General features: G+C 36.2%; 1 protein-coding gene across 1 annotated transcript; it reads right to left on the bottom strand.

Moving 5' to 3' along the window:
* Positions 1-1,143: 1,143 nt before the first annotated feature.
* Positions 1,144-11,608, bottom strand: wdr13 (WD repeat domain 13). The gene is made up of 10 exons (XM_044118713.1): positions 11,495-11,608; positions 9,928-10,015; positions 9,599-9,830; positions 8,076-8,185; positions 6,969-7,099; positions 6,570-6,877; positions 4,663-4,843; positions 4,391-4,532; positions 3,518-3,636; positions 1,144-1,832 (listed from the first exon to the last, which is right to left on the bottom strand). The coding sequence occupies exons 2-10, from the start codon at positions 9,966-9,968 to the stop codon at positions 1,648-1,650; spliced, it is 1,449 nt and encodes a 482-aa protein (XP_043974648.1). The 5' UTR covers positions 9,969-10,015; positions 11,495-11,608; the 3' UTR covers positions 1,144-1,647.
* Positions 11,609-12,594: the final 986 nt, after the last annotated feature.

Genomic DNA, 12,594 nt, shown 5'->3' with positions numbered 1-12,594 from the left:
ATATAACTTTTCAGCAAGATATAGGCACTTAGGTCAATAATTCCTCAATATTGATTTTAAAAAGCACTAGATTATTTCACCTATAACAAGGTGAACGTTTCTCCCATGAGCTACTTTTTTTCACATTTTCTAAAACTATAATTTCATGACATTTACAGTTTTAACAAATATGTAAAAATAAAAAATAGAAGTTATATACTGCAACTTTAAAGACCAAATTATCAAAGAAAACGAGGCAAAATAAACTCTGAATAAAGATCTGTTTAGGCCTATAAAGGGGATTTCAGGCGCTACTATAATTAAAAAATATTTTTTCCCAACCAACTTCAATTACTCAGTGGAGACGCGCGACAGTCCGATTAGTTTGGCTTTCTCTTCCGCACTGTCCGTCCCTGTTTTAGGTCCGTGTGGAACCTAAAACTGGTTTTCTATCGATCTATCTATAGAACTATATCCATCTATATATAAATAAAGTTCTATAGATAGATAGATATAACTTCTGTCCCTTTACATTTCTGGAATAGATTCAATCTCAATGTTTCATAACATTTCCAGATTATACTTAGAAGTGAAGTCTGTTGAAGAAAATCCAGTTTGTGTAAATCAGGGGTGTCCAAAGGGTGGCCCAGGGGCCGCTTGTGGCCCGTCGACTGATTTATTTGTGGCCCCAAACTGCAGCTCAGGAATGAGCTGCAGTTAAAAAAAACTTTTTATTTTAAAATTTCTCACAATAAAAAATGTTAAAAAATTATAGAAAGTATTCATCTTTTTAAAATTTGAGAATAAAAACCACATTTATTTAATTTTTTTATTTAATCCTACCAAGCATTTGGAGGGAAAGTGACTCAAAATAGAGAATAAATTTGTTCAACTAATCCTAAAATCATTTGAAAAACAGGTAATTTAATAAAGAAAATATGCAAAATTATTTTGGATCTAAATTTAAAAAAAAAATAAAAAAAAATCTAAAACAAAAGGCAACTTCATTTGCTTGATTTTACTTTTTTATTTATTATTTTTTGACTTGTTGATTTTATCCCACACGACAAAACGTTTGGACACCCCTGCTGATCTCAACAAATATTTTCCACATGCACCCTCCGCCGATATTTCAAATTATTTAAAACATTTGACACGGATAAATCACAATGCAGCCATTTATTGTGTTAAATAAATTATCTGAATCACCACACACACACATACGAACAAAGTCACTGACAAACACGGCAACATTTAGTGATAAACGACCTGCTTGTTTCATGCACATGGTCTCAAAGGCAAACAGGCGACTGACAGCAAACGACACTTGATTACGCTGCTTGGATAACAGTTACATAAATAGTGAGGGCGCTACGCCGGAGGGAACTTCAGTGATATAAAGTGTTGCTTTTTCCAGTAAGATTACGCCGCCTCCTCTTCACGCTGGCTGGAGGCGAGCCATGACGCATGCATGGTGGTGAAGTCGGGTCCAGCTGCAGGAGGACGGACTCTTCCCTCCCACTATTTGATTGCACTTTAGTTTCACTACTTTAGATGTTTGATACATTCCAGTGAAGATCTACACGGTGGGATTGGACGGCAAAGAGCAGCAGGCCGGTTTTTATTCATACATGTTCATATGTAGTGGATGGAAGCTTGTTCGGGTTTTCATTTCTGCTCCCTCCTCCAGACGATGACCATCCCGGTGGAGTCGGCGGACGCCAGCAGACTCTCGTCGCAGTTGAAGCTCACGTCCAGCACCGGGCCGCCGTGACCCTGCAGCTTGTTGACGATGGCCTTGGTGTTGCGCTCGACGTCGAAGAAGTAGACGCAACCGTCCTCGCTGCCGGTCACTGAGACGCAGAGAGTAAAAGACAGAAGAAGAAGGTTAACATTGGGATGACGGTACAGATCATGCTAGTTAGCCCCGATGACGGTAAATAAACGGTTTTAATAAATAAAGTTGTTTCTCCGCCATTAGCTCATTTAGCAGCGAGTACATGAGGTTGAGAGACAGCGAGGCGTGTCATAGTAACAAATTTTGCTGGGTGATAAATTGTCCCAGAAATTATCGTGATAAACAATAATATTGTTGTTTTGAGACAATTTTCAAGTAATAAAATTTTGCAATAATGCAAGAACATGTTCTGAAAGACTAATAAACTTTATATTTTCACAAACATTTAACACTGGAGCTGGAAAATAAACAAAAAAAATCAGCAAATAAAATGAATTATAAAGTCTCTAAACTAGTTGAGACCAAAACACCAAACTAAAGACTTCTGTCGACCAGTTTTTGGTAGAAAGGGAGACAGAAAAGAGAAAAATAATAAATTATGCAAGTGGAAATTATTGAATTTGTTTTAATTTATCATGATTAATTGATTTATTGGTTATTGCAACAGGCTGGCTCTGATTGGTTGTTTTTGACCGGGAGCTGTGCATTTCTTCTGACGGCAGTAAATTATCTGTCTCATATTAAACTGTCACGACATGTTCAACAAATATTTTATAAACTGTTTTTTATATAAAAGTTACTGCAGCTTTGATGAATATAGAAAACAATGAATTGGCCACATTCAGTACAAGAAAGTATACAACAGTATGTTTTCTTCTCCTTGTAGTGAAAACGACAGAAAGTTAAACATCTGTTTAAATCTAGATGTTTTTAGCAAGTAGAGATTTTGTTTTTGTCTCATTTTTGTTTTGTCTTTTTCTTGCTGGAAAGTCCTGATCTCAACAATACCAAACATTTCTGAAAAAGAGAAATTGTGCCAAGAAATTCACCTACAATTATCCCCGAAGTTTTTTTACGGCTCCACAGAGCATCACGGTGCAACTTGCAAGGAGAAATCTCACTAAATATTTTTTAGATTTTTTATTGGATTTGACTAAATATTATCAGAGATGGGTGGAGATTTATTGAAGTCTGTCTGCGAAGTTCTTGGATTATTGAACTTTTCAACAAGCAACATTCAAATTAAAATTTGTGGCATTCATCTGAGAACTGAATTTAAATTTCTCAACAGAATTAAAACTATTTATTTCACACTTTAAAAAGCAATAGCTGCCATCCTTTATTTAGTAAAGGATATAAAACATTCAAATGAGTGTAGAAAGCAGCAGGTACTCACTCAGACCATCGTCTCTGACAGAAACCAAAATCTTTCTCTATTTAAGCTCAGATATTTGTAACTTTTCTGATAATTGGTAAACCCAAGTGTGATCCAGACACCAGCGCGGCTTGTTGTGAAATAAAAATAGGAGCTAATAGGAGACATGTTTGCAACGTGCTGCAGAAAAACAGGCCGCCTTGTTGCTGTAATTTTGTAATTCCAGATATTTCCTTTCAATCCGAAAGCAGCCTGGTGCTGTTCTTGATTTCATGTCTGTGTCTTTTTTCCTTCTCTGCACTGCATGGCCTGCAGCTCGCCGTGCAGTTTGGTCCCGTTTTTGATTCAGATACTGCAGCAGGTTCGCTAAGAGACCCCAGCAGGAGCACAAAGCCCACCAGAGTGGGAGCTGCAGGACTCCTTACCCACACAGGCCCCTTGTCTGAAAGACATGAGGGGGCAGAAAATGCTGTGGACGTGCTGCGATCCGTGCTGGATGGGGAAGCTTCTCTTCAGCTGCAGCGTTCCTTCGTTGTCCACAACCCTGAAATTAGGAAACGGTTTCAATAAATGAGATACGGCTGTATATTTATAGCTCTGAAAAGCGTTTTCACAGAAAAATCTGGCATTTTTTCAAGGAAAGTTTTCAAACTTTTCCAGGACCAGACTTTAGAAATAAAAACAATACTATAGAGTTCACTATTATTAATAATATTTGGTGATATTACAAGAGAAACAACTAAAAAATTTGTGCTGAAGCAATTAATCGCATTAAACACGATTAATCAGTTACTGAAATAATCGGCAATTAATTTAGTAATTTGCTAAAAATAGATTCTTAGAGCAGTAAATAAGACAAAAATATTTACAGACGTGCTGAATTTAAGATTAAAAACATATCTGTCAGTAAATATGTTTTACACAGAACTATTTAAGTGGCAGTTTTAGCCTCAGCTGGTTCAAATTCTGTAAAAAAAGATATATTTTGGTGTCTAGTTGCTGAATTTTACTGGAGTAAAATTCAAGCACTTTCAAGAAAAGTTTTCAAACCAGACTTTGGAAATAAAAACAATACTTAATAAATATTAAACCTCCCAAAACCAAACATTATAATGCACTTTATGACCAAATAAAGAAAATGTTTCATTTCTTTTCACAGAAATGAAACATTTTCCAAAACTCTGAAGAAACCTACTTGAAGTTGATGCATTTTCAAACATCTGACTCGCCGTCCGAACCCCGTTTAGAGTTTACAGGAACAGCGGTGAGGAAACCAGCTGCTAATAAATGAAGCTCACCTGTAGAGCAGCAGCTTGTTGACGCAGGCGTTGATCAGCAGGGACGGGTCTCTGGCCTCGCGGCTGATCCAGGAGCGAGCGGAGATGCTGCAGATGGAGCTGCCCTCGCTCACCACCAGCCGCTTGGCTTTGGTCAGCTTCCCTGGGGGGACAGAGGAGGGAGACGGACAGACACACACCAGGAGCTTCTGCTCATTATTCTGGGAAAAGCTGATTAGAATTTGTAATGCTGACGCTCGGGCCTCAGTCAGGTGGAAATGCTGCGCCGGTACCTGTTGCCATGTCGAAGAGGAAGGAGAAGATGCTGCCGCGGTCGTCGCCAGCCCACAGGATCCTCCCCGGAGCATCAAAGGAGAGAGACAGCACGCGGCCTGTCAGCTTACTGGAGCCGCCCTTCACCTTCTTCCCAGTGGAGATGTTCACCACCTGCAGGTGGTGCTTGCTGTTTCCCACCTGGAACACGACACCGAGCGAGAACACCGTCATGAGGACGGCGGGGAGCGCAGACACCGACACGCAGAACGGATCTACACGAGATCTACTGCGACTAGAAACATAGAAATATTTCAGCCAGTGTTTAATCAGATTAATCAAGCAGCGCTGCGATTAATCAGGATTAAAGCTAAAGTTCCTAAAATAAATAATAAAAAATATGACTTTACATATTTGTTGAAACTGTCACTGTGTTTTGATTGGTATGAAACAGAAAGATAAAAAAATGTTTTTAGATCATGACGTGGTCATGATCACAAAATCTGACCAAGTGTTTTGGTTTCTAGTGCAAATAATTAGTAAATTAAAGTTGAAACCTAACCAACAACACAAACTATTCATCTTTTATCAATCACAACTTTGCTTTAATTTTAACTTGATAGTAGCAAAAACATCCAGTAACTTTTGCTCGTTTGCCTAATTAAGGATGCTATAAAAAGAAAAAGACGGGCTTCTTGCAGCTTCCAGATCAATTGATGACGCAAATAATTTTCAAAGTTTAAAGAAATTCTCAAACAGCAAGATCATTTCAGCAGTAAATATGATGAACCTCAGGATCTAAATCACACATTAATTCACCGGTTTGCTCCAAACTGCAGATGAATAATCTCTAACCAGGAAAACACAAATTAAAAGATGGATTTCCAAACATTTTCAGTTCATGATTGTACAACTGAAATGAATTATGAAGTTATTTTAAGGCTTCTTAGACGTCGTGACCAGAAATCCCAACAACTGTTGAGATCCTCGAACATTTAGATCATGATTGTTAACTTCTCTAATGACTGTAGTTTTCTTAATTTTCCTCTAACTTGAATATTATTACTCCATCTTTCACTGGAGTAGAGTAGTGGATAATGTGAACTCTCATTTCTCATTTACAACCATATTTTTACATTATTTTTTATCTGTCTACCTTTTAAAACAAAACTTGCAATATTTAGAAAAAATAAAGTAAAAAATTATGAAACTGTTCTGAAATACTGTAAGAAATCAGATTTTTGGGGTTGATACTCGACGACAAATTGCTTTAGAAGGCTCATAATGTAAAGCTAAGATTTCACAAACTATTGAAATGTTGAATAAAATAAAAATATGATCAAAGTTTTGGCGCTCATCCAGTGACCCGCCGTGTTTTTGAGTTAAAATCTTTTAAATATCACTTGATAATTATGTGTTACTGGAAGATTAAACTATAAAGTCTTAAAAAATGCAGACATTTAAAAAAAACTTAAATAAATAAGCAATGTTAAGCCACAACAAAGCCTGGAGGCCCGCCAGGCTTATAACACACTGGGGGGAAACCCTGTGTGATGCAAATTAAATTTAAGACATTTTGAAACCTAATAAAAGACCATCATTATTAACATTTAAACACAAAAGATCACTAATTAACTTCTTAAATAAAAATAACTTAAACAACAAAGTTACATTTGTGTAAAATTAAGTTATGATTTTATGAATTCAGTGTTTTTGTCACCAAACTTTGCCTTCTTACGGTAAACATCACTTATGATGTGTTTAATGAGCCAAACCTCATTAAAAATCTCTTTTGAGTAAGTAGGAATATTTTTATGCGTAATTTCCTAACATTAAATCTGTTTAAGCAGTAAAGTGGCTTTTGAAAGTAAAATCAATAAATCAACAAAGACAAATTTATGACGTGATTTCAGGAGGAGGAACTCACCACAGTGAGGTTGTTGTTCATCGGCTGGAAGGTGCAGCAGAGCAACTCGCTCGACTCCGGGTCTCTGACCTCCCGAATGCACCGACCGTCCTCCGTGTTCCAGATCCGCAGCGTCCCGTCCAGCGACGTCGACACGATGATGTCGTTGCTTAGAGACCAGGCGAAGTCCGTGACGGGGCCGCCGTGACCCTTCAGGGTCAGCTTCACGCTCGGAGGAGGCGGCGACAGCGCCATGATGGACAGGGTGCCGTCCAACGAGCAGCAGGCCAGGAGCTGCTTGTCGTCATTCGCAAACTGCAACCGTGGGACTTCGATAAAGCAGGAAAAAAATAAAAAAAACCCAAGTGAAAATGATGTTTGTATGAACGATTTAGCATGTTTAGAGGTTGATTTACGCACCAGCAGAGTCAACGTGTTGGTCAAATATGTGGTGCATCCCAGCAAAGGCGTAGTTTTCACTCAGGGTTGTGTCACCTGCCATGGCACGGCTTGCCTCTGCCACCGAGGTGGGCACCAAGCTGCCCGGGGGCCTGGGGCAAAACCGTGTAAAACATTAAAAATGGTGTATAAACGGTATTATCGACATTATATCTGGAAAAAAATAAAAAGAGTTCATTTCTGCCGATAAAATCTCAAAATTTTCCTATAAAAATAGTTTGAGAAGTCAAAAACTTGCTAGAAGAATTTCAGAAAATTTTAAATTAATCCCAGAAATTTCTGAGAATCTTGTACAATTTTAAATTTTTGGAAATTTCCAAGTTTGGAAAGTCAAAAATGTTCGACTTTTTGGTGGAAATGTAATCCTTTTTTCCCCCGTGAACAATTTTCTACTTTTCTAACTTGGAAATTTCCAAGACATTTTTCTCAAAAGCTTCTGAGATAAATCTCAAAATTTCTTAGTTTTTTTCTGTTTTTTGTTGCAAATTGTAAACTTTTCAAACTCAGAAATTTTCTCTTTTTTTTTTCCAAAAAAAGAACAAGAAATTCTAAAATTAATCTCAAACTTTCTGGGTTTTGGGTAGGAATTTACTCAGACAGATTAGACTAATTCTATTTGTTATGAACAAGTTATTGAAATAATCAACAAATTTAGTAATTGATTCCTTGAAGGAAAGGCCATTTGCCGAAAAAAAAAAAAAATCCAGCCATATCCAAAGCAATAATTAACCCAAAAAATATATGAACATTTCATATTTAATATAAAAGCATCTTTATCTGTAAATATGTTTTACCCAAAACTTCTCAAGTGGGATTTTTATACGTTTCTCAGACCCAAATTCTCCAGAGGACTGCAACATTGTGACATTTTGGAAAATAAAACGTTTCTTTTGTTATTCAAAAATAAAATGATTTCTTAATGTATTTGTAATATTGTAAAGAAAAGGCTCAAGTAGTTAATGGAAAATCTGCAGAATGTGACGGTTTAATTGTTAGAATAATCAATGGATAATCGCTCGTTGCATCCCAGCACCGGCACCAGGAACAGGTAGTGGCTGTTCTTCTTGCCTCTCGTCGTAGACGGCTCTGTTCATCTGGGCCTGCAGCTGGTAGGAGCCTCGGCTGACGGACCGGCGGTGACCACGGGCCCCCTGAGCGCGGGGGTCCTCCTCAAAGTCCTGCAGACCAAACAGAACAGCAGCAGAGAGAGAATCTCAAAGGGATGAGTTAACCTGAAGACTGGAAAAAGTTCTTCAAATAACCATAAATCAGCTGTTAATAAATCACATATTTACAAATAGACAAATATATTTAATATATGGCAGGGCAATAAATCAAGTTTATCTTTACAAGAGTTAACTTGTGGAAAATATTGTTTTTCTTTCACTAAAGTACTCCTTGGTTGTGATGTCAGCACGCCCACGGCGGCCATCTTGTTTTACAAGCGTTCATCACAGATTCTATTAATTTGGACTTTAATTTAGGTCAATTTTATAGTGAAATATTAAGGCCAGGCAATATGTGTTAATTTTAATTATAAGAATAAAGTCATAATATTCAAGGTTTCCCAAAGAAACCTGCTAAGTCCGTTTCTCGGGGTACTTGGGGGTCATCCAGCTGCCCGCCATGTTTTTGAGGTAAAACATGTTTATAGTTGGCAGCAAATTTGAAAATATCACTTGATAGTTACACATTTTTGGAAGACGGGAAGATTAATACCTAAAAACCAACTATAAAGTCTTTAAAAAAGACAATCATTAAAAAAATTAAATCAAATTAAATAAATAATGGTAAGTCTGGTGGGGCCACAAGTAAAGCTTGGTGACCTGCCAGGCTTATGATACACTGAGGGAAACTTTGATATTACAAGAAAAACATCATAGAAATACAAGAATAAAGTCCTAATATTAGGAGAATAAAGTAGAAACTTTATGAGAACTACAACACAAAAACTAACAAAAAACTGAAAGAGGAACTCTGAGCATCTTCTGAAGTTATACTTTGGTTGACAGAAAAGGAAATGCTTCATCTTGTAACACATTAAATTATTATCAGTAATAAGGTCTGAAACAATTGTGCAAACAACTGAGTTTATTTTAAACTCCTCATGGACTGAAGTGGCCACATCAGATCGTGTTAACTACAGAAATTTAAGACGTTCTTCTGGTAAAATTATGTCTTAATTCTGCTAATATTATGATTATATTCTTGTAAATATACCAAAATATTTGTAGCCTGGCCCTCATATTCCATTGTACAACTTACAGAAGGAATAACAGAAACAAAAAAGTCACTTTTTGAAAATACTTTCTGTCATTTGCAATTTATTTTTTAAAAGTGAAAATCAGATCTGGTGAGAAAAAACAAATAAAAAGTTGATTTTATTTCTAAGGCATATCACCCAGCCCTAAAGTATGATCAAAATAAAACTACATCTTCTTATTAGCACCAGCCATTTCAACCAAGCTGCTCAGCTTAATGCACAGCAACCAATTTGCTGCATGGCTTTGACTTGTGTGTTTTAAATCCCATCTCCAACCACATTTCTCCCTATTCTCTCTTCCCTCCTGTCCCGTTTCATTGAGTCTGACCTCCATGCGGTCCAGCGTGGTACGGGAGCTACGCACGCTGCTGGCCCTGAAGCTGCTCTGCTCAGACAGCGGCCCGTAGCGCAGGGCCAACAGCTGACTGCGCAGCTTCAGGTACTGCCTGCGCAGCCCTGGCTCAAAGCCACACTTGGCGTTCTCTCTGAGCAGCTGGCTGCGTCGGCGGATGTACTGAGTTCGGAACTGTGGGAAGGTAGGCGTGCGGTAAGCATTATACCTGCAGAGGGAAAAGAGGCGACACGGGCGCAGATAATCGTAACTAAAAAAAATGACTCATTCACTTCCTGGTCGTCAGATGCGCGGCTGTGTCTTACCTTGCGTCCACTGCCAAAACCTGCTGCCAAACTGCTGCCATTCCACAATCAGTCCGGGTAGAGAGGAAGCCGCTGCTGGGGCAGAGTCCTGGGAACAAAAGCTCACATTTCAGGGCTAAAGCCAGTTATCGTTTTAATAATTTATTGACGACTAAATGCATTAAAAAAAATTTGCACATTCTACAAATTTTTTATTTCACCACTGACTCTTAATCTATAGAAATATTAGAAATACATTTATTTCAAATATATTTCTAATGTTTTATTTTTTAAAATAACAGCATAAGCTTTTTATTGCCTGAAGAGCAATAATTTAGCATTAATTTGGCAAACACTTGATTATTTGTAGCACAAGATGCATCATAAAAATACTTGCACATCAATACAGCGTAGGGCTGATCCATTAATTATTTTTATCAATAATAGGACAGCAAAAGTTTGTTTTTTGTTTTTTTACGTTTGTTCATTTAATTTGTAAAAAGCACTTTGAATTATCTTCTCCAAGGTAATGAAGTTATGTAAATTAACCTGCTTTGCTTCAAAAACAGATTTATATGATATTATGCGTAAAAATACCAAGAATTTCTGTTGATACAATAGATAAACAAACTCAGGATACAATATTTTTTTCATCATTGACGTAGATGGAACAGTGTTGGTAAAACAAAACCGTATCTGATTTACTAGATAAAGAATAAACTTTAAAATATTAAGCAGATTTACTTTAACTATCTGTTTACCAAATGTCAATTAATTTTGATATCTCAGGATATGTTTTTCTATCAGAAAGAATTTAAACATTAATTTTAGAATTTAAATATAATGTTTAATTTGAAAAATAATTTAAGATTGGTATCTTTATTCCAAGGCAGAACCTTTGTAGCTGTTTTTGACATCAACTTCTTGAATGAATAAAAACATTTTCATGTTAGGCAACTTACATTTACTGTAACTACTAAAATATTTTTAATTAATTAAGTATTTTTTGTGAGCTCCATCTTCTCACAGGTTGCAATGTAAATTGAGGTGCATAAAATAGATTCAAAAACAAAAAGGTGAATTAAAGGTGAATAAAATAAACTGTCACCTGTAAAAATGCTAATTATTTAATTAGTTATTTAACTAACTAATTATTTTTTACATAAAACTCTTCAGATAAAAAATAACACAGCAACTGTCAGTTGAATCAGGTGATAATGCAGAAGCAAAGGAAATACGATGCTATCACTATTTCAGTATCTCCCTTTGACAAGCGAATATAACAAGAAAAGCGTCATTTAAAATGCCAGATAAAGTCAGAAAAAGCGTCTTTATTGCATATTTTTCCAGCAATAGCCACAACAGAAGAGCATTTTGGCAGCAGCAAAGCTAACTAGCATCAGTTAGCAACTAGCAAGGAAGCTAGTACAACTTTACCACTGCTCTGGCAGAAAAATAAAGATTTATTTTTAACTATCTGACGCCAATCTGAAGACTGTATCACGTAAAAATGGTACACAACAGATAAATGTCATACCGTAGAGATATTCCAAAGACAGATGGTGAAATATGTTTAGAAACGGCTCACCTTCCTTAGCTTTTCTCCATCGCTTGTTCCTGTCAAGTCACGTGACCTGCGTGACCAACCCACTCTGGCTGATGTGGAATCTCCTGAATCCGACGAGATTAATATAAATTATTCTTTCCGCCGAGATTCACTGACACAGTTTAATTTGGGTATGGGAAAATGAGGTTTTTGCAACGGTACTTTAAACAATATGGCTTAAATTATTTACTGCAAATGTAGGCCTGTCACAATTAAAAATCTGTGCTGGACGATATATTGTCGCAGTAATTATTGAGACCAACGATAATACTGTTGTTTTGAGACGATTTTTTAGTAATACATTGCATCACCTTCTTTCACCCTTTCAGAAACCAATAACTTTAATTTTGTAAAGACAACTAATTAATTAATTATCCAAAATGAACAGCCCAAAACATAAATAAAATTTCAATAAATGCCACACACAACCACAAAACCATAAATAAAGTGGATTATGATGTCTCTGTAAACAAAATTTCCCTTCAAAAACTGCTGATCATAGAAATCATTGAGCTCATTTTAATTTATTATGCGATTAATTGATTTTTGTGTCAAACTCAAAGCCCTCCAATCCAGTCAAGTTTTTATGTGGCCTGTTATTTCCTTATTTCATCAATCAAATCAAACCACTTTTGTCCTGCAAATAGCTAAATTATATCAATGTGCTTTTTTGTTTTTCCTGATGTTTTATTTTGTAATTATGTTATTTAATAATTACAAAATCATCATTATTGTTTTGTTAAGTTATTTATATAACTTATGTTCATTTTGATATTTTAAATACCAAACGTTTCCACATAAGTTTGTATTTTGGAGTGTCTGATTATGTAATTTTTGGCGCTTTCATCAGTACAGCTTGAAAGACAAGTATTTTACCAAATATTTTTTACTCTTAATGTTTTGGACAGCTACTTTTTACTTTTTCTTGAGTAAAATATGTTAAAGTAGTGCTAATCTTTCAATTTTTGGATACTCTAGTCTACGCCAACAAAACTTCATATACAGTACAATCCAGTACAATTCTGATAGCATTAGAAGTACTTTTATATGTCAGACCGCACTTGATTCAGTTCGGTGGAATA

The sequence above is a fragment of the Gambusia affinis genome, linkage group LG01, assembly GCF_019740435.1.
Source record: "Gambusia affinis linkage group LG01, SWU_Gaff_1.0, whole genome shotgun sequence".
In the NCBI taxonomy this organism is placed as follows: Eukaryota; Metazoa; Chordata; class Actinopteri; order Cyprinodontiformes; family Poeciliidae; genus Gambusia; species Gambusia affinis.
Note: the sequence above shows the minus strand (reverse complement) of the source record. Positions and strands in the feature narration are given on the sequence as shown.